At 50.7% G+C, this 25566-nt stretch overlaps 1 protein-coding gene across 4 annotated transcripts in view; it reads left to right on the top strand.

Annotated features, from left to right (window-relative positions):
* Nucleotides 1-25566, top strand: part of SCRIB (scribble planar cell polarity protein) — a 100582-nt gene that overhangs the window by 16617 nt on the left and 58399 nt on the right. For all 4 annotated transcript variants that reach the window (XM_034070232.1, XM_034070241.1, XM_034070246.1 and 1 more), the window contains exons 4-16: nucleotides 367-456; nucleotides 1223-1279; nucleotides 4479-4542; nucleotides 6026-6100; nucleotides 6189-6333; nucleotides 6864-6982; nucleotides 7910-8109; nucleotides 8896-9062; nucleotides 9640-9764; nucleotides 10926-11051; nucleotides 11549-11776; nucleotides 12561-12878; nucleotides 14756-14818. In XM_034070232.1, coding sequence (XP_033926123.1) covers nucleotides 367-456; nucleotides 1223-1279; nucleotides 4479-4542; nucleotides 6026-6100; nucleotides 6189-6333; nucleotides 6864-6982; nucleotides 7910-8109; nucleotides 8896-9062; nucleotides 9640-9764; nucleotides 10926-11051; nucleotides 11549-11776; nucleotides 12561-12878; nucleotides 14756-14818 — 1777 coding nt within the window. The remainder of the gene's footprint in view (nucleotides 1-366; nucleotides 457-1222; nucleotides 1280-4478; nucleotides 4543-6025; nucleotides 6101-6188; nucleotides 6334-6863; nucleotides 6983-7909; nucleotides 8110-8895; nucleotides 9063-9639; nucleotides 9765-10925; nucleotides 11052-11548; nucleotides 11777-12560; nucleotides 12879-14755; nucleotides 14819-25566) is intronic.

The raw sequence follows: 25566 nt of genomic DNA, 5'->3' as shown, positions 1-25566 counted from the left end.
TGTGGAACTGGCTGTGAACAAAAAAGGGTTTCTCCTTTTTTGTGTTAATCTCTCCTTTTGGTAGCTCCAAGGCCAGGTTGAACAGGGCTTGGAGCAACCTGCTCTAGTGGAAGGTGTCCCTGCCTGTGGCAGGGGTTTGGAACTGGATAAACTTTGAAGCCTCTTGCAGCCTGAACCATTCTATGATTCTATGGAAATGGGATGTATTTTGGATCAGGAGGCAGAGTCAGAGTCGGTTCTTGCTCTTCTCCTTTCCACATGTTAATACCAACTGGGATAATGCTGGCTTTGGGGAGATTTCAGTGAGGGATTGAAGGCTTGCTTTGTGCCCAGCTAATGGTGTGTTGTCCTCTCATGCTTTCACAGGCTTCCAGAGGGCTTCACGCAGCTTCGCAGCCTGGGCCACTTGGCCTTGAATGATGTATCCCTGCAGAGCCTCCCCAGTGACATTGGGAAGTGAGTATTCCCCTGTCCTCCTAACAGGGAGGAGGGCTGGGTGGGGGTGTCATTGGGGTGACACACAGATAGGGGTGATACCCCAGCAGTGTCACCGTGCTCTTGGGATGGTGACATCAGCAGGACTTGGAGGGCAAGAGCCTACCACCACAGTTAGATGTTGCCACCCTGCTGCACATGCTATGTGAGCACCTCTGAGGGTGCCTTTTGCTCCAAGACAACCTTCTGTAGAATGTTTTGTCCTGGTCTCAGCTGCTGCTGCTCTGCTGTGATGCATGACACAGGCAGGAATGCATCCAGGCTTCCCAAGCTCCTGTCTCCCCTTGTTTTATGAGTTTGCCCCTTTCCAAACAGTAATGGTCTGTCCAGTGATGCTGAAATGATTTATGCTGCTTGCAAATGGCCAAGGCAAAGCCCATGTGGGATTGTCTGTGGGATGCAGTGCCTTTCCATGGGATCTGGCTCCTACACATGAAGGGTTTTACCTTTGTGGGCACAGTCCTGTGTGACACCACCTTTCCTTGTCCTCAGTCTGGGCAGTGTTGCATCCCCATGGTGTTGCAGTAGCTGTCACCTTCATCAGAAGTCATTTAAAATCCTCCTTGGTTTTTGGTTTCCTTTGCCAGCCCCATCCATGTCTACACACTCATGTACATGCATCTGTGCAGGCCAGGAGGGGTGCTCCAAGGGAAGGGATATGAGCATCTCCATGTATCCCTGAAGCCTGTTCAGTGAATCTGGCTTCTCATTCCCTTTTCTCTTGCAGTTTGGCAAACCTGGTGACTCTGGAGCTGCGTGAGAACCTGCTAAAGACTCTCCCCACGTGAGTGTCTGGTGGCTTCAGGAGTCTCCTGCCTGATCCTTCTTACTGATTTCTCAGGGATCTGCTGGCTCCAGGACTTTGCCAGGGAGGGCTCAAGGCTTTGCATAAATCAGCCGTATCTTTTGGACTAGTGTAAACTGGGGAGATTAGAGCTGGGCTTAGAGCAGGGTAGGATGTTCAGAGTCTACTCAGCTCTGTGCTGGGATTGATTTGGAGTAAGAGGTGGTTCCACGAGAAAGCTGCTGGAAATGGTGAGAACATTTTTCCTGGAGAGGTGGAGCAGATGATGGATTCTTTTGGAAAAAGAGAGAATGATGGGGGCAGAGGAGGACCTCTGCACAGTGAAGTTCATTTGAAAAGCAGCAGAATGTGGCTGAAGATAAATCTTGTTTCCAGCATCTGTTTTCCTGGTTATCCTGTCTGATTGTTGTGGGTGAGCAGAGTGTGGAGCTGGTTGGGATAACAGGCTTCCTGTACCAGGCAAAAGCTAAGGCAGCAAGGGAGAAGAGGTAAGAGATGTTGAATGTTGCTGAGAATTAGGGACAGGTGGGTTCCTGGAGAGCGTCTCGTTGGTACCACTGATGCCATCAGGTGGATGGGGCATGGAGAACTAACGATTCTGTATGTTCATTCATCTCTGGCTTGGAGCTCATGAGAGCTGTTTGTTGAGTTTTCTACCTACCTTAGCTCTGTCAGCTTGTTTCTGCCTGCTTATCCATCTAACTGATGATTCCTCATGTCTTCTGGGAAGATATGCTGGAAGGGATCTACCTGGTTTCTGTCCGAGCCAGCAGTGTGGGTTTGGGCATACATGGATTACATCTGCTTGAGGAGTTCTGTGTCAGCTTTGACCCAGAGGAAGAGGTGCTTCCAGAAAGGAGCTGAAAGAGCCTGCACTGGACAGCTCCCAAGCACCACAGCTCGTGGTTACTCCGTGGAGAGGCTCAGTTCAAATTAACAGTGTCATCTTGCCTCTGATGCCAAAGTCACTGGATCTTCTCTGCACAGAAGTTGTCAGCATTTACACTGTCACAGCCCAGCTGAGATGGCCCCAGGTGGAATACAGCCCGAGGGAGGACATGAGAGCCAAAGCTCCTTCTGGCAGATGAGACAAGCAGGAGAAGTTTGGGTCCTGGTACTGGGACCAACTGCTGCATGTTGCAAATGTGTTCATACCGACAGGCACCACCACTGTGATACTGTCTATATGAGGAGGTGCAATAGCTACATCCAAAGTTGGGCTTTCAGACGGCAGTGAAGAAGGTCCCAAAGACTTTCCACCATCTAAGAACCAGCAGGAATCCACAGTTTGAGAATTGAGTCTGTGACCAGCTCCATGAGGTTTCTGGGGAGCATTCTCATGCCCAGTGCTCCCTCATTTCCCTATGAGTGCCCTCAGCAAGATGCTGGCAGCATGACAGGAGTTTTTTCCTGAGATAAGTCCAGGCCTGACACTCACCCTGCAGTTCAATTCCAGCTTCTTCTCATCTTTCCCCAGTTCCCCCTCTGGGTGATATCTGAAAGTAGAGGGAAGATCTTGAAGGTCAAGGCAATTTTTATCAGATTTGTCAATCAAATACAAGGCTGAAGTCAGTGGCCAAAGAGATCTCAGTGGTGCTCTCAGGTCTACCCAGGGCTGAAGCTCTTGTGCTTAGTCTGGCTGCAAATTGTGCCCAAGAATGTCTTTGAGCAAGTCCAAGTGATGTTATACAGAGATGGTGATGCTTTCAGTTTTCAGGGTTGCTGAGCCTAGGAGGGAGATGGGCTTTAGTATTGTGAATGTGTGAGTGCAGATGCACCTTTTGGTTTCGTTGTTGTTGAGCTCCTTAAAAGATGCAGCTTGAAATGACCTTTATGTATTAAAACTTGATCTAATTGGTTGATCTTCTGCTGTCAGTTGAGTTTTCACACAGTTCCTCTCGTCCAGCTGATCACTGCTCCTCCTCGTCCCATGCAGAGCATGTGATGTGTTCCCATGAGACAGTGGAGGGGGCTCTCAGCTGAGGCATGTTGCAAGACCTTGTACATTGACATGGATTCCACAGCTCGCTTGTCCCTGTTTTGAGAACTCCAACTGGGAAGGGACCATCAAAGCTGCTTCACCCTTCAGAGAAGGCAAAGAGCAGATGAGCAGTCATGATGGGAGACTGCTACACTGCTTTTGGTGATGCTTTTGAGAAGCCTTGGCTTGAGTTAGTACAATAGCTCAAAATCCACCAGCTCTAAAGTAAGAGCTTGCTTTTCCTGCATAGCCCAAATGTTGTCATAGTTGGCTAGGCAGGATGGATCTCTTCCTGCTTTCTCACAGCATGGAGATGTGCAGCTCAATTCCAGAGGAACACAGAGATTTCTGCATTAGGAGAGTTCCATCTGAAGAGAATAAAGAGCTGCAGACCCTCCCTGCTGGGTCAGAGCTGAGATGGCAGCTCTGTCCCAGTGTGAAGGGAGAGACAGACCCCCTGTTTGGGGCATGACAGTTGGTGGGTCCCTGAGAGTTGAGTGAATGTCAGAAGTGAATCCTGGTTTTGTGGGGCTGCAGGTTGCAGCTCTTCATATCACCAGCTCATAACGTGTTTGGATGCTCAGGCTACATCCAGGACCACCAGTGCTGATGGGCTTTGGCTCCTCTGTAGGCTTCTCGCAGCATCTTGCCTAGTGAGCTGCTTCTCTGTACATCTGTCTCTTCTGAGACATCACCATAGACATCATCATCATGTCAGCCTTGTCTTTCCCTTCAGCAGCATCAGCATCCCACTGGGGGAAACTGAGCCTGTTGGATTTGTCATTCCTGCCTCTCCCTGCAGCTGTGTGCCCCTGACTCCCCAGATACTGTCATCTGCTGATTCCTGTTACCTGTTAGTTGGTGCCCAGGTCCCCAGCCTTGCTACAGAAAGAGGCAGCAGTATTAAGGTCGCTTGTCATCTGTCATGGATTTGCTGAGTATTTTGTGGTGGGAAGGGGAGAAGGTAAATTTGGGATAGAAACTGGTGGAATTGGGATTGCTGGTGCTTCTCAGCCCAGTGCATGGACTGGCTTGGAAAGGGTGCATCTCCCCTAAACTGCTTGGCTCAGAGGGACAAGCTCAGGATTGTCCCTGGTTTAGGAGTTATTGCACATGATGTAATGTGTGAGATGTGCATCCAAGATGCTAACCTTCATTCATTCTTTCTCTCTTCTCGCTGCTCCCTGTGTCTTGCAGGTCTCTCTCCTTCCTTGTCAAGTTAGAACAGTTGGATCTTGGTGGCAATGACCTGGAAGTATTGGTAGGTGAGGGATGGTGGGGAGGGAATGTGGGTGGTTGGCTGGGGCAGAACCCTGCACCACAAGTGGGTTTTCATCTGCAGTGCAAAGAAACAGACCCACTGTTTGTTTGGAATGATCCTGATCTTCCCACTGTGGCCTTGTCATCGTTCTCAGCATAATGTTCTCTTTACGTTGGCCCTTGTGCCTGTCTTCACGCACAACTTGCTCTGCTCTTTCGAAACACTTGTGCTCTGGGATGTAATCCCTGATGTTAAGCCAAAGGTTCTTCTTTTTCCAGTTGGGAATCCCTGGTTCTTCCCTGCTCTTCAGTGTTGTGCTGTCCCCAGCTGTTTCTCACCTCTACTTGGCCAACTTTGCACTTTTCTCCTCTCTGATTTGGTTTCCCTGCTGCACAGTGCAGGACCACTTGTGGTGTTCCTGGCTGTGGGATCAGCCAAGTGAGGATGTGTGTCCTCTGGGCTGGGTGCTCCATGAGCTCCAGTGTGCTGAGAGCCAGTACCCAGCCTCGACATGCAGCTTGTCTTGACATCCAGGGGCAGCCAGTGGTGTTTAATTCTACAGCTGTGGATTAAGCTGTTACTGGATCCTGCTCTTAACACTCTGGAATGCTTTCTGGCAGAAGCCCGTCTAAACTGGGAGGCAAAGGAGCTTGTGCAGCTTGCTTGGGGGAACAGTTGTCTGACACTTGAACCATGCTCCAGTGGTGCCTTAATTGCAAACCCAAATGCTCATAGAGTCATAGAATAGTTCGGGTTGGAAAGGACCTTAAGATCATCCAGTTCCAACCCCCCTGCCATGGGCAGGGACACCTCACACTAAAGCATGCCATGCAAGGCTTCGTCCAACCTGGCCTTGAACACTGCGAGGGATGGAGCATTCACAACCTCCCTGGGCAGCCCATTCCAGTGCCTCACCACCCTAACAAGAAAGAATTTCTTCCTTATATCCAATATCCAATCTAAACCTCCCCTGTGTAAGTTTTAACCCGTTACTCCTTGTCCTGTCACTACAGTCCCTAATGAAGAGTCCCTCCCCAGCATCCCTATAGGCCCCCTTCAGATACTGGAAGGCTGCTGTGGTGTGGTGTTTCTGGAGTGATGCTGTGAACGTACATCCACATTGATGATGGTGCTGCTGGGTTGTGTGGAGTTGGCCAGTGTCACCCAAATGCTTGTTTTCATGCCTGAGAAGAGGAAGAGGAGAAAGGTTCATTTGTTCACTAAGGCCAGAACTTCCAAACCCTGTTTAGTCTTGCCTCCTACCAAACAGTTCCTGCTGTTGCTTCCTTATTTGCTCCTGGGAGCTCCTTCAGCTAGGATGCTGTCCCAGACACACGTGCTGCTGTCCATCTGGGAAATGGTTCTAGGAGGTGTGAGCACAGGAACAGTTGGCTTTCCAGAGGTGTGGGGTGGTTTGGTGTATCCCAGAGCAGCTTCTTCCCTATGGAAGGACTGATGCCATCCCTGTCCTGCTGTCTTACAGCCAGATACCCTGGGAGCTCTACCCAACCTGCGTGAGCTCTGGCTGGACCGGAACCAGCTCTCAGCCCTGCCTCCAGTGAGTACCAGTTCGGGCCCTTGAGCCACCCCTCTGCTCCCTTCTCCAGTGGCCCACTCGAGCCTCAGTGTCTCGTTTCTGCCCGCAGGAGCTGGGCAATCTCCGCCGCTTGGTCTGTTTGGATGTGTCAGAGAACAAGCTGGAGCAGTTGCCCAACGAGGTCAGTGGGCTGGTGGCCCTGACAGACTTGCTCCTGTCCCAGAACCTGCTGGAATGCATTCCAGATGGGATTGGTGAGTACTGCGGGATGCAAGCAGTGCAGAGCTTCACTGCCCAGCACAGGGGCTTCAGGCAAGCGTGTGTGTAACAGGGTGTTAGGGTGTGATGAACACAGTCACCATAGATGGGTGCAGAAGCAGTAAGTGACACACTGGCACAGGGTTCCCAGAGCAGCTGTGGCTGCCCCATCCCTGTCAGTGTGTCCAAGACCAGGTTGGACACAGAGACTTAGAGCACCCTGCTCTAGTGAAAGGTGTCCCTGCACATGATGTGGGGTTGGGACTGGCTGATCTTAAGGTCCCTTCCAATCTAAACCATTCCATGGTTCTGTGATATGCTGAGCAGAACTCTACAGGATGAGTTCAGGTTCTTGATCTGCAACCATATGTAGGTGAACCTGTGAACAAGCCTGGTGGGGAGGAGAGATTGTGCCTGTGCTGTTAGGTTGGGTATCCCCCGATGTGAGGCATTTTGGCCAGATGGACATAGAACAGCATCCTTGTGTCTGTGGCATAGTTCACACCCAGCTTGTTGCCCTGGCCAGGTCAGCTGAAGCAGCTCTCCATCCTCAAGGTGGACCAGAATCGGCTGACAGAGGTGACAGAGTCAATTGGGGACTGTGAAAACTTGTCAGAACTCATCTTGACAGAGAACATGCTGACCGTAAGTACCCCAGCAGGACCCTGCATCCCCTGGGCTGCTCAGGGTAGCCACATGCCAGGGACCTTCTCCCATCTTCTGAGCTGCATTTCTGAGGTGCTTCAGCTTCTCTGCTGCAGAGCTCCACCAAGCTCACAGCCCCTGAAAACATCCTGGTGGAAACTGCTTTCTCCCCCTGTTTTCCTGAAAACCTCTCCAGGATAGCTGAGCTGCTGCTCTAGGATGAGCAGTGCTGAGGCTTGTCCAATCCGATGGAGCAGGACTACATCCAAAGCTGCATTTGGCAGTGGAATAGTGCAATTTAAAATGGTCCTGCCGCAAAATGCTCATGGTCTGACAGTTAAAACACACGTGCTGGGAATAGGCAGATGAACATCCTTCTAGTGGAAGGTGTCCCTGCCCGTGGCAGGGGATTGAAACTGGATGATCTTGAGGTCCTTTAGAATCCTTTTGAGTCCTTTCTGACCCAAACGATTCAAGACTCATTCTATGCTTCTAATAAGAAAAAAGTCCTGACCAGTGGAGTTCTGGGTGTGCTGTGTGAGGTGAGGAGTTGGCATTTCACAGTCTGAGAACCTGAGGGAGAATCTGCCGCACACTGTAGTGAGAACTTGTATTGAAAATGTGTTTGTTAGAACAGAAGGCAGCTTTTTTTCTTCAGGTAGAGGATTCTGTGCCTTTCTGACAGTGCTGAGGCACTGGCACAGGGTGCCCATAGAAGCTGTGGTTGCCCCATCCCTGGCAGTGCTCAAGGGCAGGTTGGGCAGGGCTTGGAACCACCTGCTCTGGTGGAACAGGTCCCTGCCTGTGGCAGGGGGTTGGAGCTGAAGGAGCTTTAATGTCCCTTCAACCTAAATTCTATGATTGATTCTGTGATAGCTTTATTCTGCTGCTCCTCCCTTTGCAAGCACCAAGTCCTCTCCTCCCCAGGCCCTACCGAAGTCCCTGGGCAAGCTGGCCAAGCTGACAAACCTGAACGTGGACCGGAACCGGCTGACGTCCCTTCCATCGGAGATCGGAGGTTGTGCCAACCTGAATGTGCTGTCCTTGCGGGACAACCGCCTGGCCCTCCTGCCCCCAGAGCTTGCCAACACCACCGAGCTTCATGTCCTGGACGTGGCTGGGAACAGGTCAGCAGCAAGAAGGGTGCAGCAGGCTCGTGGGCATCTTCCTACGGAGGCCAGTGTGAAGGAGCAGTGTGTGCTGGGCCCTGGTGTATTTTGGGATCTGTGCTGCTCTCAGGATCTGTGGTTTGGAGAAGCCCAGCCTGGCTGCTGGATCTTAGAAAGAGGGCATCTGGCTCTGAAGCTTTGCATCTTAAGCCCTTCTGCACATTACTTGAATACAGGGCAGAACTGATGCAGAAGTGTGGGGACATTTTGTCACATGTGAAATAAAGAACAGGGGAGATCCCTGGTCCAGTGTGTTGCTTCCTGCAGATACTGCAGTTTCCTGTCATCAGTCCTCAGGTGACTGATGCCAAAGCCTGTTCATGATGTACACCACCAAGGGGTGCAGATACCTGTGATCTGTTCTGCAGGATGCTGCAGGTTTTAGCTGTGGTTCTGTTAGCTGAGGCTGGTGGTGTTTGTAGCAGTTGGAAGCTCACCAGAGCTTCTGTGTGGAACACTGTGTCCAGCTCCCTGCAACCATTATTTTCATTGTCTTCAAACCCCTCTCCAAAGTTCAGTTGTCACCCTGTTGATAGGAGTTGTCCTCTGTTAAACACTGCTGAGGGTGGGCTGCCTGACCCAGTTTCTGACTGTGGCAGAGCCCATGCAGCACGAGCTGCTTCAGTGCCTGTATCAGTGAGGTACCCTGCGGTGCTGTGGCTCCTGCAGTGCTGATGGGGCAGCCTGGAGCTAAGCTGAAGTTCAGCTGAAGTTTAACCAGCAAGTTCCTCCCTCCTGTTGCAGGCTGCAGAACCTCCCGTTCGCGCTGACAAATCTCAACCTGAAAGCTCTGTGGTTGGCAGAGAACCAGTCCCAGCCCATGCTGAAATTCCAGACGGAGGATGATGAGAAGACAGGAGAAAAGGTTCTCACATGTTACCTGCTTCCCCAGCAACCCTCTCCCAGCCTAGGTAAGAGAGCACGTCATGAAGGGTGTCTGCAGGTCTGTGTACTTGGGCAGTGCTGTAGGGAAGAGGCCATGAACTGTCTTCTCTGTGCTCCATTCCTGTGATACCTGTAGCAGACTTAAGTTCCAGAGTGGCTGGTGGCCACTTTCCAAGGCAGAGGTAGTTAAAAGTGAGAAATTGCTTCTCTGCCAGGTGATAAAGAAGCTGCAGCCTCGATTTAAAGTCTTCTGCTTTGATCTATTGACCAAGTACTTGCTTGTCTGTAAGGTTTGCTTGCCATAGTGATGATATTCTTGTGTCAGTACTTCTGGTTCATGCCTTAATCCTACCTGTTTCCTTAGTTCTTGGGTAAGGAGTGCTAGAGCTGAACCATCTGGGTCCTTCTGTAGAGGCTGCTGTAGATCTGGTGGGAGCTGTACAGGAGGTGACGAGATCTGGAGGCTACATCCTTTTTCCTCAAGGCCTCTGTGCTTTGATGCACGTGTTGATATAACAGGATGGGTTGAGGACTGTCATTCACCCAAGCCTTCAGCCCTGCTCATTCAGAAGGTAGCTCCCACCGTGTTGTCTTTCTCCCCAGAGAATCTTTTGCAGAACAGTGTGGACGAGAGCTGGACAGACACCAACTTAAACAGAGTCAGTGTGATTCAGTTCCTGGATGAACCCAAAGGAGATGACGAAGAGGAGTCAGGAGCTGAGAGAAGGGTAAGAAGAGTTTCTGGAGGCTTGCTTGCTCCCTGTTGGAGGCACAGGCACAAGCTAAAGAGGTGCCTAAGAAGCGGAGGCATTGTGGTGTCTGTGTTTCACTCTTCAGAGACGTGCTGTGGTTTTGCAGGGCAAAGAGCATTTGGTGCCCTGAGGAGTTAGTTACGCAGGTATAAAAGAGAATTCCCTGAGAGCCACTCTGGTGCTGTGCCATGGGAGCTGAGCTGTGACTCCAACCCTACCCATGGAGCATTTGGGTAGTCCAGACATCCTGAAAGTCAGAGCACTGTCAGGACTGGACTTTACTTGACCCCTCATGGGAAAAAGCTGCTCAGTCAAACCCGAGCCAGGTGATCCAAGTGTGGAGCTGGAAGCCTGTGCTGTGGGATATCCCATCACTAAAGTAGCTGAACACTGTAGGCAGCCTCAAAAACTGAGACAGATCTTTCTTCTGTAATTGCAGATGCAAAGGACAGGGTGAAAGTTCCAGTTCCCAGCAAGAACTCTCCTGGGTTCAGTCTCCTGCAGGATTTTTTCCCCTTTTCATCTTGCAGAGACAGATTCTTGTTGAGTTCTGAATCCTTCTAATAAATGACATTTGCATCCATCCTTGCACCATCTGGCCTTGAGCTGGTGTTGGCAGGGTTTGTGAGTGGCTTTGATTGGTTTATTAATTTTAGAATACCATTTTTCTGGCCTCTCAGCTGGGATGGAACCAGCATCACAAATTCCAGAGCAGGAGAATCATAGAATCATTGAAGGCTTTGAATTGGAGAGGGCTTTAAGGCTCCTCCAGTTCCAACCCCTGCCACAGGCAGGGGCACCTTCCACTGGAGCAGCTGCTCCAGGGCCCTGGGTCCAGCCTGGCCTTGGGCACTGCCAGGGATGGGGCAGCCACAGCTTCTCTGGGCACCCTGTGCCAGTGCCTCAGCACCCTCACAGGTAAGAGCTTCTGCTTAGTGTTGTAACACCTAAGAGTGAGCTCCAGACACTGTTCCCTGCCTCCATTCCTTTCCTCTCCCTGGCTGTAGCAGTGGAGAACCCGAATCAGATCCTGCAATGTGACATTCAAGTCCTGTCCATCTGGGTTCTGACACTGATGTGGTTTGATGTGGCTCAGCCCTGAGCCCTCACTGAGCCTCCATGGTGCTTCCTTGGCAGGGTCTGCAGCGCCGAGCAACCCCTCACCCCAGTGAGCTGAAGGTCATGAAGAAGGTGATGGAGGTGCGGCGCAGTGAGGTGTGTGCTGCCAGGGCCGACGCCAACAGGAATTCCCCCAGCTCCGAGGTAAGGCCTGTTCCCTGACTGGAGAGCATGGAGTGGGCTGGGAGCGTGTGTGAGCTGGGCTGAAAGAACCTACCTTGGGTAGGTGAGCATGGGTTGCCTGGAAAACAAGGGTTGGGAATCTGCCTTGTGTCAGCTGGGGACACTGGGACAGAGCAAGAGCTACAACCGGAGAACAGCATGAGGGGAGCTGTGAGCATTGGTACCTCTTCTGTCATAACACAGGAAGAGGAAAAGATTATCCCAGTAAAGAATGGTGGGAATGGGGTATGTGGAGGAGGCATCTTGCTGCTCAGGTGGGGTACTGAGAACAAATGCCTAAACTGATGGTGGAACAGGAGTGGACCTGGGTGAGGTGCTTGACAGGGAAAGCAGTGGGCAGCCTGAAGGAGAAGCTGGTTCTGTTGGTGCTGGATCATTCCCCACCTTGCACTAGCCACATGACATTGCTCCATCTGCTGCTTTGGTTTTCATCTTGACCTTTATGACCCTCTTCCCAGGAGAAGAGGCTGAGCGCCCTATCTAACCGCAGCGAGGATTCCCACCTATCCAACAGCACTGCCTCTGCTGACTGCAGGGGAGAGGAGCTGGGAGAGGACAGGGAGAGGAGCTGGCCAAATGGGCAGGATGTGAGGGACCTGGAGAGGGAGGAGAAGCCCAGGGCTGAAGAGGAGCGTAAGGAAGCTGCTGACCAAGAGGAGGAAGATGTGGAAGTGGAATACAATGAGGTAGGAGCCTAGGAATTCCAAGGTTCATGGTAAAAAATTGAAGGACTTGAAGCCTCTCAGGGGGGACCTTATCACTCTCTGCCTGCCAGGAGGGGCTGGGCTCTGCTCCCAGGGAACAAGGGATGGGACAAGAGGGAACGGCCTCAAGCTGCACCAGGGCAGGTTTAGATGGAGCTGAGGAACAATTCCTTGCCCAGAGGGTGCTCAGGCATTGGAACAGGCTGCCCAGGGCAGGGCTGCAGTCACCATCCCTGCAAGTGTTCACACACTATGGAGACGAGGCCTCAGTGCCATGGGTTAGTGGTGGCCTTGGCAGTGCTGGGCAATGGTTGGACTTGATCTTAAAGGTCTTTTCCAACTTGGTTGATTCCATGATTCAGTGATTCTGTGAAAGTTTCAAATAAAATGGTAAATGGATTTACAAGTCTGGGCATTACTGAAGGCAAATAATGGCTGTGGAAGCCAAGTGCAGATAGATCCAGGCAGCCTTTGGGAGCTGGGTCCGTGGGAGAATAGGAGGGAGAGTGTGGCAGTCAGACAGGGAATATGGGAAAATCAGGGGTTCGGGTTTGGGTGCACTCAGTCCCTGGAGCTGACAGAAGATGTGTCTGGGTGAAGGGGACAGGAAAAAGGCAACTGTGGAGAAATGCCATCCTGCATGTCCTGCAGCACAGCAGCAGCACTGGCTTCCCTGCACTGGTGAGGGGGACAGCAGGTTTTGCTCTGCCTCCAGGTATTTCCATTGCTTGAGGTTCACAACCTTTCTGGGACTTTGCCATTGTAGCCCACTGTACACTTTGCTGAGGACACACTGATACGGAGTGAGGATGAGGATGAAGATGAAGAGCGACCATTCCCAGTGGAGAAACAGAGGCTCATCCGCAAGGACACACCCCATTATAAGAAACACTTTAAGATCACTAAATTGCCCAAGCCAGAGGCAGTGGTGGCACTGCTCCAGGGGCTGAGCACTGATGGAGTCCCCAGAGAGGAAGAGGAGTTGGGAGGCTGCAATAACAACACAGAGCCTGAGGATCCAGAGGAGGCCTGGGATGAGGATGACAGGAAGAACGGAGTTTTATCTGCTCAGCCACCAGTGAAGGTAAGGCCTTGTGGGGAGGGGGTAGCTCAGAGGGATGCCAGACCTTCCTTCTACTCTGAACTACCAACCAGGCTGATGTGGTACCACTGGACACATTGACAGAAGGCTCCAGCCCTTCAGGACACACATGCATAGGGATCTGGGGCTCAATGGTTGTCCAAGAGCTGTGCCATGTTGCTCCTGCCTGACTCCTTGCACCCTCCTGATTATGTGTGGTGTGTTCTGTACTGCAAGATCAGTTCCTGTGTCCTATCCCTGACAGGTCCTTCCATTCCTTTCAGTCTCCTCCTCACTTGCTGGTTGTTGTACCTCATCTGCAACAGGATGAGCTTTATTCCTGGTGGGTCTAATCTCAAGCTGATGTTGAGGCTGCTTACACTTGTGCTGAGAGGAGTGGATGGGGAGGACAGACAGGAGAGAGCTGGCTCCAGATGCAGCCTGACAAAGAGTGCTGGGTTTAGGGGAACTTGTGCTCTAGAGTTTTGCCATTGCCCTGGACCACAATGAGCTTCTCTGGTTGTGCTGGGGGCTGATGAGATGGGAAGCCCTTTGTTCTACTCAGCTGAATCACCATGTCTGGTCAAGAGGGCACAGAGATTCTTACCTGAGAAAGATCCTCACAGTGGAACAGGAATATTCTGATAAGGGACCCTGCATGAGGTTAGAGCAGTGCTGACTGAAGGCTGCTCCCAGACTGATGGTTCTGGGAGGTGTATTTGGCAGGCAGGGGTTAGATGTGGCTGAATCTCCATCACAGTCTGACACCAGCAAACCTCATGGGCGAGATGTGGGTCTCTGAACTGGTGGAAGGTGTTGGAGTGGAATCTGTTATTCTGTTACTGCACGTTGCAGGCTCTGGGGTCATTTCCACCCTCGCTGGAGTTCAGGCTGCTCAGGGGAAGGTTCTTGCACTCACGTTTGCTTTGGAGCCTTTCAGTGGCTGCTTGCCCTGTTGTGTCCGAGCTGATGCAGCTCATCCCGTGCTCCCTGGGGATAAGGCTTTAGTCTCCTTACTGCCTGTGAAGTTCTTCAGAACAAAAAGGAGTTGCTGCTGCTTGTAAGACTGTGTGAGGCCATCCTGAGCCCCTTCATCCCAGACCTGCCATGCTTGGAAATGCCCTCACCCAGAAAGGTTCTTCCAGTCAGGGTCTGCAAGCTGCAGATGCACTGACTGACCCGCTGGCAAAGCCTGTACCAGAGTTACCTTTGTTATCAGCCAAGCCTTCTGCCTGGAAAGCACAGTTCTCCTTGTGGGGCTGGGCTGCCGCCTGCTCTGTGAAGGATTTATTAGCTTGCCTCTTGAGCTGTCCTTCGGGAGTGGGAATGTGGGGAGCAGCGTCCCTGTGCAATGGAGTTTGAAGAGGTGCTGCACGCATGGAAGGAGGAGGTAGGACAGGATGCTCAAGAGGCTGAATCCTTAAACCAGAGGGTGTTTTGCAAAGACAGTGGCTTTTCCAGAGAAGTTCCAAGGTTTGTGTATTTGGGAGTACTGGCAGGATGTACTGCTCCACCAGGGAGGCTCTTCCCTTTGCAGGAGGGACCATGCAGTTTCATTTGGGATTGCTTCATTCCTGTGCAGCAGCTGGATGGCACCAGAGGTCCCTCTGTGCTTTCTTCCATGTTTAATCCTTCCTCCTTCACTGAATGACTTGGTCCTCATGGGTTAAGATCAGCTTGTGAGGTGGTGGCCACAGCCTGAGAGGGTGGCACCCTGTGAGCCCGGCAGCCCCGCTGGCACTTGCTGGGACAGGAGCGGTGTGAGTGGGGTACTCTGGTGCTGCGTGGTGTGTGTCTGTTGGGTGGTGGTGGTCGTGGTGGAGGGTTTGGTTTATGCTCCACTAATCCGCATGCCTCTTTGCTGGTTCCTGTCCTAACAGGGGGTGTCGTTTGATCAAGCCAATAATCTGCTGATTGAACCTGCTCGCATTGAGGAGGAAGAGGTCTGTACCACTCCCACTGTTCTCTCTGCCAGAAATCACCCCGTCTGCTTGATTTGCTTCCCAGGCTCACCTGTTGTTGTAGGGGTACTCTGATCTCTCTGGGTCAAGTGGCTTCTGGACCTGGCTGATCACAAACACACAATGATTGTTTCCTCCCCTGCTTTCACCTCCTTTCCCTACTTTTCCATACCTGAGGTGAGAATGGCTGCTGCAGATCAGGAGTGAGAGGGAAGACATGTAAAAACAAACCCAAAGGGGCCAAGGTGGAAGGTTCAGTCCCTGCTTCCTGTGCACTCAGGAGAGAAAGGTGGAAGAGAATAAACGGATACTTCTGGGAGTGGTGGGTAACCCTGAAGCTGAGAGGCCTCAGGAGTCTGCTGAGTGCTCTGTGTGTTCCTTTGGGAGAGGGAGGAGGATCTGACTCAGGACAGTGCCATGGCATGAGGAAGGTGGGCTGGAGCTAAGGATTTGTGCACCTCGTGCAGAGTCCCCTGTTGAATCCCCTCCAGTCCTCACATGCAGCACTTTGGGATGTCCGAAAGGGGCAGGTGGCACTGAGGGTCCATAAAGCTCCTGGCACCATAGTGATCTATGCTAGCATCAGGTCCTGTGTCTCAGCTCATCCTCTGACTGTGATCAACTCCCTGAGGTTGTTTCCAAGTGGGTTTGCCTGATCCTTTTGGCCAGGCTTTCTGCAGGCAGCATTCCAAGGAGCTCTGGTGGCACCAGACCCATATCTTACTTGAGTGCTGGCTGGTTGTCTCTGTGAACCTGGCTTTTGGCTACTCCCTTAGGTGTAAGATGGAGACTTTCAGTTTTGGAGCAAGGCTTTCCAGGAGGGAGATGAGAAATTCCCTCCCCTCCAGGTGAACACAAGCTGGCTTGAAGTGTGCTCCAATGTCAGTGTGTCCTGAGGATTTGTCTATCTTGGCTCTAGATCATGTGAAAGCATATTGATACTTGTAGTGTTGCTCTCCTGTCACTCAGAGGTAACACTGAGTATAGGCAGATGCTTCCTGATCCCATGTCTGGGAATCAGCACTCTTGGTCCTTTTTCCCAGCTGTCAGATGTCATGTTCCAGTTGCAGTTTTCTTGCTCCTCGAGGTGCTGGGTCCAGGAAACCTCAGTCTTGTACCAGGAAACAGCCTCTCTGGTCCTGCCTTGCTCCTGCCTGTGCTCTGACTGCATCGGGTGGAAGTGCTGGAACTTTTCTGGGTGGCTGTGAGAGGCCCCATGTTTGCTCTGTGGTCCCTCCAGTGCACTCTCCTTTGTGCAGGTCTGTTCTCTCACTGTAAGGAGCAGCTCCCAGGGACAGGCATGGTAGAGACCCCCCACATGGGTGGTGGTGGCTGAAATCACCCCAGAGCTCAGGTCAGTGCATGGATCCAGTCAGGGACACTTTGTCAGCCCAGCACAAGAGGAACGTGGAGCTGCTGGAGTGAGGCCAGAGGAGGTCACGGAGCTGCTGCGAGGGCTGGAGCAGCTCTGCTCTGGAGCCAGGCTGAGAGAGCTGGGCTGGGGCAGCCTGGACAAGAGAAGGCTCCTGAAGGGGAGAGCTGAGAGCAGCTCCAGTGCCTAAAAGGGCTGCAGGAAACCTGGAGAGGGGCTTGGGACAAGGGCCTGTAGGGACAGGCCAAGGGGAATGGCTTGAACCTGCCAGAGGGGAGACTGAGCTGAGCTCTGAGGCAGAAGCTGTTCCCTGTGAGGGTGCTGAGGTGCTGGCACAGGGTGCCCAGAGAAGCTGTGGCTGCCCCATCCCTGGCAGTGCTTAAGGCTAGGTTGGACACAAGGGCTTGCAGCTCCCTGCTCCAGGGGAAGGGGTCCCTGCCCTGGCAGGGGGTTGGGACCAGATGAGTTTTAAGGTCCCTTTCAACCCAAACCAGTCTGGGATTCTATGATGCTGTGATTTTAGTGGGATCATGGTGGGATCTTCCAGGACTGCAGCTCAAGTGGAAGATAAATTCTCCAGAACCATCAGTGGAAGCAAACTGTGGGACTCGGGCCAAGGGTGCACTGTGCGGCTGGGACACCTCATTCGTGGGCAGAGGGGTTCCCTTGTCTTTCCTGGCATGTTGGTTGTGAAAGGTGTGTCTGTCAGTGAATGGGTGGAGGACAGCAGGGGAGGTATTCAGGGCCTTAAAGACTACTCAGCATCTGAGTAGAGAATTAGCTTGGGAAGTGACTGATCCCAGAAACAGCATCTACCTGCAGCTTTTGGAGATGAGTTTCATGGCCTTGAGAAGAAACCAATGGGCTCATGAAACTGAGCAAGACCATTGCAGAGTGGAGACCATGGTATCCCTTGAGCAGCAGTTTAGGTTCATGATGCTGCTGTCACATTCCTTGTGTAATTTTATACAGCTCTTAGAGAGAAGGAGCTACTGGTGGTGTGTTCTCTAAGCCTAAACCATCATCCTGTGTCAAAGACTATGAACCTTACCAGAGCAGAGCTGGAGACATCTGCCCAACTTGTGTCAGCACGTCAACATCAGGGTGCAGGGAGCCTGGTGCTGTGGATGCAGCTGGTGCTTCCAGAGCTCCAGTAGCTGCTGGTGCCAGAGAGACTCGACCACAGTGGAAGAAATGATTTTGTTAAAGCACACGATGCTTTACATGGTGCAGATATCTGATAGGAGGTATCTGGAGCCCACTGCTGACTGGTCAGTCTCCATCTGTGCTGCAGAAAAGGCTGAGGCTGTATCAAGGCTGTTGGAGGAGGAGGGAAGCTGCTCTCTGAACGCATGAGGCTGCACCTCAAGTCTCCTGTTTTCAGACAAGTTTTGAAGAAATCGTCCAGAACGAGCTGGAGGATGTGAATGGAAAGAGGGTCCTCGGTTCTGTTTGAGTGATGAATGCTCCTTTGTCTGCAGCAATGGCTCATATGTTTGCCCAGGTTAACCTGCAGAGCAGCTGAAAACAGGAGTCTTGAAGGGCTTTGCCTTGGCAAAGCTTGTGCTCATCAAGGAGCTTTATAGGATTTTCTTGTCTTGTGATGCTTTCTCCCAGGAGCACAAGGCTGTCCAGAATGGACATGCTGCTGCTTTTCCTCCCTAGGAGAAAATCAGGCTGGCAATAGATGTTCCAAGTCCCTTTCCCCTCCTTGCAAGGGGCTCAGCTTTGGAAGGCTGGGGCTGCCCTGCCATTATGAGCAGTCCTGTCATAGCAGTGATGCTGGAGCAGTGTGGTTGTGTTGTGTACTGGGTGAGAGCACGAGCCCTTCAGGACATTGTCAGGGTCAGAAGTCTTAGGAAGTGAATTTGATTTTGCCACAATGTGACCTGTAGGTTTTAAGCCCTGGAAAGATCAGTAAACCTCTCAAGCTCACATCGCCTGTATCTGCTCAGATGGCTTGACTGAAATGTACCTTCTGGCAGAGCAGAGTCCTTGCAAGGTCAAGGAAGGGTAAAACACTCCTTGCTCTCATTTACTTTTTTAAATGAGTAAAATTCCTATTGAGCAAGGAAAACTCAGCCATATTTTCTGTTTGACTTTGGCTTTTAGCTTATGGCTATAGGAATGGTTTTGTGCCCTTTTCCTACTGGCTTGAAGGGCCCAAGTATTATTCTTTCTGATGCTGTGATCCTCCAGCTTTGGAGGTGGGGACTGTAGTCTGTTCTTGCAGATGTCCAACTTCACATTCATGGCTGTTGAGGCACAGTTTGAATATGATTCACCAACAGCATGAGAGAGCTACTTGTGTGGTTGCTGCTTATTCGTCAGCATCTATCACTCTGGGGCAGCAGCAAGTTTTATCTCATCTGGAGCTTTAAGGACAAACTGGCAAACTGTGGAATGGTTTCTCATACAAATAAAGAACTGTCTGCAGAGTTACCTTTTCCCTTGCTTTGCTCTCTCAGAGCAGAAAGCAATAGGGAAGTATTCTAAACAGAGAGAGAAGATGCTGTGTTTAAACACAAACCTCCACTGTGACTCTGTTGTTTGCTTTTGAAATAGCAACAGGTAAAGTATATAACAGGTATGGGTCTTGTAGAATCCTTGTCCTAAGCAGCAAAATAAATAGACATTAAAATAGCCCCTGCAGAAATTAATTGGTCTTGAGCCTTTGTCTGCCTTGAAAAACTGGCCATAGAATGGTTTGAGTTGGAAGGGAGCTTAAAGATCATCTTGTTCCAACTGCCCAGATTTGAACCCAGTTTACAAGCTCAGTTGGTCCCAGTTTGCAAGCTCACCAGTATTTTCTGGCTGTGTCCATAGAGGAGATAGATAAACTCCTAGAATGGTTTGGAGACCTTGTGCTGGATGACAATCCCCCTCTTGGAGCTGGGCCTGAAACAAGGCGATGCTGGGATGGGATGGTTCCCATTTCTGGAAGATGTGCTAATTCAGGAGCAATGGGCTGAATGTACAGCAAAGACAACAAGGATTGTTTGGATAAATCCCAGAGTGAAGCCTCCTTCCACCACTAGCAGCAGCCTCAGGATCTCATGAGTCAGTCAAACTCTGTTGAGCATAGATTGTTTTTCCTTTTACTGACGTGTATGCACATGCTCAGCCTCCTCCTACTGGGAGGACCCAAAGACTTCTCCAGGTTTCTGCCCCACTTGCTTTCAGGCTGAACTTGGCTTTGTTAATTCATTGGTTTTGTTATATTTTATCTTGAAAACTCTTATTTCCTGCTGTCTGACCCTTTGTTTGTCCTTGGTACATTTGCATGGACATCACCGTCCTTCAAGCCTTCATCTCACTAGAGGAAAGAAACCAAATGCTTCCAGTATTCTGTTGTCAGGAAGGTTTCAGTTTCTTGTCTTTCTCACTGCCTTTCCATGCAGCTCTTCTGATTGGATACAGGTTTATTGACTGTGGATAACATGACAGAGTTTATTCAGACTTTAGTTCACTAAATTCTATAGTTTTTCTTCCACTTCATACGTGGTTCTTTCTGTTCATAGATGAGAATTCTCTTGAGCCACCCAGTTTTTGTTCCTGCATTCAACATCAAGGTCCTCAGGGAGTTTGGTTCTCAAGACTGTTGGTGTACATAAGGTCTGTGTGCTTTAAAATAAGTGATGTCAGGTTTGGTGCAGGAATTCCCATTTATCTCCCTGTCACTGTGGACAAATGCTGCCTGCCCTTAGAGCAGAGTTAAGTCCTAGTTCAGAACTATTCTGTAGTCAGAATGGTGCAAAATGAATGACTGTATCAGTGCTTTTACCACACAAAATGAATCGGTGAGAACAGGAATAAGAATTCTTCATTGCTGAAGAGAGGAGGTAACACAGCATGCTTCAGTGTCACCCATTCCAGCTGAATCCACAGAACTACTAAGGAACATGAAAAACAACAGGGTGGTTGGTGACAGCCAGCAGGGCTTCACTAAGGGGAAATTCTGCCTGACCAATTTGGTGGCCTTCTATGATGGGGCTACAGAACTGATGGACAGGGTGGAGCAGTTGATGTAATCTACCTGGACTTGTGCAGAGTGTTTGACGCTGTCCAGCACAACATCCTTGTCTCTACATTGGAGAGACATCAATTTGATAGGTGGAGCACTCGGTGGGTAAAGAACTGGCTGGATGGCCACATGCAAAGAGTTGTGGTCAATGGCTCAGTGTCCAGCTGGAGACCAGTAACGAGTGGTGTCCCTCAGGGATCGGTGTCTTTTAATGCCCTGTTGCGTTCCATAGTGTAGCCAACCCAATTGCTTTCATGATCCCTTCTTTCACTGTTGGTGTTTCCATGCCTGTGGCAAACCTGGGTGCCTGTCATGATGAGAAGAAAGACTAGCTTCTTCAATCCCTATTTCTGGAATTCATTGGTGAAAGAACTACTCACAGAATCATAAAACAGCCCATGTTGGAAGGGACATTGGAAGATCCAGCCTTTTGTGTTAGAGGGAGCCTAAGTAAGATGATCTAGTGCCTGGTCCAGTACCGTCTTGAACCCCCACTGATGGGAACTCCACCACATCACTGGGGAGTTTGTTCCAGTGAATGATTGCTCTCAGTGTAAATGCTTTTTCCTTATATTGAGATTAAATCATATCTCTGTGGACACACATATATAGGTATAAATATTTGTATATATAATGGATAAATAATACAGGATTCATGTCTAGATGATCGTAGAATCACAGGTTTGCTTGAGTTGGAAGGGACCTTAAAGCTCATCCAGTCCCAACCCCTGCCAGGACAGGGACCCCTTCCCCTGGAGCAGCTGCTCCAAGCCCCTGTGTCCAACCTGGCCTTGAGCACTGCCAGGGATGGGGCAGCCACAGCTTCTCTGGGCACCCTGTGCCAGCGCCTCAGCACCCTCACAGGGAACAGCTTCTGCCTAAGAGCTCAGCTCAGTCTCCCCTCGGACAGGTTCAAGCCATTCCTCATTGTCCTGTCCCTACAGGCCCTTGTCCCAAGCCCCTCTCCAGGTTTGGTGTAGCCCCTTTAGGCACTGGAGCTGCTCTGAGGTCTCCCCGGAGCCTTCTCCGATGATAGCTGCATGTTCATATCTGTATATATTCACATCAAGATTGTATCTGTATGAACCTATTTTTTATTAATGGTTCCAAAGTCTTCATACTTAATGTTCAGAAAATGCATCCTTCCTTCATCCTTACTGAGTGAAATGTTGGAATCTCCTTGGGGAAGGGGATCTGCAGGAGGACACCAGAGCTTTGACGTTGCCTGGCCTGCCTGCTCAGTGTGCTCACTGATACCAGCAAACTGCTCTTATTTCCACTCTCTGGTTAGCACTAAACTGGGTGCAGAGGAGTTCAGTGAGTAAGTGCTTGACTCTGGCCTGATCCCTGCCACCTCTGCCTTGCCAGTGGCCATTCCGTTGGACGCTAACCCCCATCTGGACAGAAGAAGAGGTCGCATCAGAGGCAGGATCTTTTCCCATGGTTGGTTTTAGCTGCCCACCGCTCCCGCAGGGATCTCCCACCTTCCATCCGTCAGTGGCATTTCCAGCCCATCCCTTGTCCTCAGAAGCTGCTGCTGACGGAAGCAGGATGGATTTAGCTCTTCTCATCTTTCCTGGTGAATCAGTGCCCTGGCCCCACGGCTCCTGGGGATCGGGGCTCCAGGCTGGGTAAGAACCCTCTTTTGTTAAGGTGTTCCAGGAAAGGGGAATGTGGTGTCTGTATGAAGGCATCTCCAGTGGGGACTGTGAGGGGATTCCTGCAGGGATGAGGAAGCACAGACCTGAGCAGGACTTGGGGACCCTTTCACTGGTGTTTCCCAGCTCCTTCCAATCTGTAGTTTGGCATTTCTGGACTGTTGTACTGAGCACAGTGGAGCTGTTGTCTATGAAACTCTGTGATCTCTCCAATCCCTTTTGTACATTTCAGTTCCATGGTATTTAGTGGTAATAAATGATTAAATTTATTGTGCTTTATATTAAAAAGCATTTTTTTTAAGCCTGCTGCTGAGGTTCCAGTGGGTATCCAGAATTCCTTTGTTGTTACAAACATGGAATAATCATTTCATGGAAGGTTATTAATGGCATGAAAAGATGAAATTCCTTCCCCTCCCATTTTTGAAAGCTCCTGCCTCCCCTTGTATGGAACTGGTAAGACTTCTACTGTCACTGATTTGGAGTAAGCTGAAGCTGAACCCAGCTCCTTGGTTTGTCTCCCATGACTGGAACTGGACCTCTGCTAGTTCTTAGCTTGTATCATACGCACCTAAACCCAGCACTGTATTATGTCCTGTGAGAACAAGTATCATGGGTTACAATATTCTCATATTAAATCCTTGGGTTTACTTCACCAGCCAGGTTGGGATTCTTGTCAGAGGAGGGAATTGTGCTGGGTTTGGGTTCTAAGGGACCCAGATCTCCTGGGATTCAGCTGTTTGGCACAAGTGCTATTTCTGGGTGCTGGGTAAGGGGCATATTCTCAGTTACTGTTCTGGAACTGGTGCTAGGAATGAACTGATCACTACAGCCATCACCCTGTGTGATCTTGTAGTCTAACAGCACGATGTAAATGCCATTTCAGTGTTCAGGCTGGTGTGCCAGTGCCTCACCACCCTCACAGGGAAAAACTTCTTCCTAAGACCTCATCTAACTCTTCCAGTTGGAAGCTGTTACTTCTCATCCCATCCCTCCATCCCTTGTCCCAAGCCCCTCTCCAGCTTTCTTGTAGCCCCTCTAGGCACTGGAGCTGCTCTCAGGTCTCCCCTTAAGGAGCCTTCTCTTGTCCAGGCTGCCCCAGCCCAGCTCTCTCAGCCTGGCTCCAGAGCAGAGCTGCTCCATGCAGCCCTAGGATCAGAACCAGAAGGATTTAGAATCATAGAATCATAGAATAGTTAGGGTTGGAAAGGACCTCAAGATCATCCAGTTCCAACCCCCCTGCCATGGACAGGGACACCTCACACTAAACCATGGCACCCAAGGCTTCATCCAACCTGGTCTTGAACACTGCCAGGGATGGAGCATTCACAACCTCCCTGGGCAACCCATTCCAGTGCCTCACCACCCTAACAGTAAAGAATCTCTTCCTTATATCAGATCCAAACCTCCGCTGTTTAAGTTTCAACCCGTTACCCCTTGTCCTGTCACTACAGTCCCTAATGATTAGTCTCTCCCCAGCATCCCTATAGCCCCCTTCAGATACTGGAAGGCTGCTCTGGGCCTTCCACGCAGCCTTCTCCAGGCTGAACAGCCCCAACTTTCTCAGCCTGTCTTCATACAGGAGCTGCTCCAGCCCCTGATCATCCTCGTGGCCTCCTCTGGACTTGTTCCAACAGTTCCATGTCCTTTTTATGTTGAGGACACCAGAACTGCACACAATGCTCCAAGTGAGGTCTCAGGAGAGCAGAGCAGAGGGGCAGGATCACCTCCTTTGACCTGCTGGTCATGCTCCTTTTGATGCAGCCCAGGATACGGTTGGTTTCTGGGCTGTAAGCACACACTGCAGCCAGCTCATGTTCATTTTCTCATCAACCAACACCCCCAAGTGCTTCTCCTTGGGCTGCTCTGAATCTCTTCTCTGCCCAACCTGTAGCTGTGCCTGGGATTACTCCGACCCAGGTGTAGGACCTTGCACTTGGCATGGTTAAACTTCATGAGGTTGGCATCAGCCACCTCACAAGCGTGTCAAGGTCCCTCTGGATGGCATTCCTTCCCTCCAGTGTACCAACCGAACCACACAGCTTGGTGTCATTGGCAAACTTGCTGAGGGCACACTCAATCCCACTGTCCATTTCACTGACAAAGATGTTGAACAAGACCAGTCCCAACACCAATCCCTGAGGACACCACTTGTTACTGGTTTCCAGCCGGACATTGAGCCATTGACCACAACTCTTTGCATGTGGCCATCCAGCCAGTTCTTTATCCACCGAGTGCTCCACCTATCAAATTGATGTCTCTCCAATTTATAGACAATCACGTTTGCATTTTCTGTGTCCTCTCAGTCTCATCTAAAATTTCTAGTGATGTAGATCCAGGGATTAGACACACACGCATCCAGATGTATCACAGGTTGCAAACCATTGCCTGTGCATGCAGAAACCTGCTGCTTTCTGGAAAGAAAGCCCTTAAACCTGCACCCCCCTGGGTATGTCTGGAAGAACAACTCCATCTTCCAGCGGGTTCTGAAGTACAAGAGCTCCCTGCTTTGGCAGTTGGATCCTGTGAATGTCTCTTCCTCTGTGTCTGCTGTGCCTGTGTCACAATCAAGCTGCAAAACCCCTCAGCAGGCAGTTGCAAGGCGCAGTGTTGAGTAGATTCACGTTTATTGGGCAATGCTCAGATAGCCTTGGCTGCTCCTGACAAGTGACCTGTCCATGTGTGCAGCATTTCTAGTGGCTCCAGAATGGTGTACACTTCATGGAATCATAGCATCCCAGGTTGGAAAGGACCTCAAGGACCATCTGGTCCAACATTTCTAGGCAAAGCATGGCCTAGACAACATATCTCAGCACCCTGGGGTATGCCAGCTCTTAACAGTGTCTAATGTTGGGGAGTCACCACTTCTCTTGGGGGGATTATTCCAGTGGCTGATTGTTCTCACTGGGAAAGAAATTCCCATTGTGTTCAACAGGAATCTCCCCAGGAATAACTTATGCCCTTCACCCCTTCTCTTTTCCTTGTGTTTCCTCATAGAAAGGGGGTCTCCATCCTCTTTGTAGCCACCCTTTGGTTAGTGGAACACTTAACTACAAGTTGGAAAATCTCACAGGATCAGGTAAATCTGTTAAAAGATGGCTGTATTAAGAAATGTATGAAAAATAGGTTGAGGTGGAATCAGTCCTTGTTGGAGTGTGTTCCCTGGAGACAGAGGTGGTACTGAGAGGGACAGAGGAGGAGGAAGGGCGGTAGAGTGGAGGGAGATACAACTGCTTTGTGGCTTGTGCTTTGGTGCCATCAGTGAGAAATGGGTCCTCCCTAGTCTCCAGTGGCAGTTCAGGTTGATGAGCAGCAGCTTTTCTCCTTCCCCAGTAGCACTTTCCTATGGAGGGCATGGATGCTGCTTTGCCTGGAGGCACTGGGAAGAAACCTTGCCCACTTAATGCAGGTTCTGCCCTTGCTACAAAAGAAGGAGCCAGAATCAGTTAAGCAGCATATTTGCTAAGTGGGATCACAGATGAGCAATGGCTGCACTGCTGCTGACATGTGGAGCCCTGCTCCTAGGAGAAAGGATGCAAGAGGAATATGCAGGGAAGCTGCTGGCCAGAGGGGTTGCAGGGATGGGTGGGAGCTCTGCTCTGTGCCAGCAGGGTGGTGCTTGCTGTGGTTCCAGAGCATCGGCTGCACATCGTGGAAGGCAAGGGTTAGTGCACACAGC

This window comes from Melopsittacus undulatus, chromosome 1 (assembly GCF_012275295.1).
Source record: "Melopsittacus undulatus isolate bMelUnd1 chromosome 1, bMelUnd1.mat.Z, whole genome shotgun sequence".
Classification (NCBI taxonomy): domain Eukaryota; kingdom Metazoa; phylum Chordata; class Aves; order Psittaciformes; family Psittaculidae; genus Melopsittacus; species Melopsittacus undulatus.
This window is presented reverse-complemented; position numbering and strand designations above follow the sequence as displayed.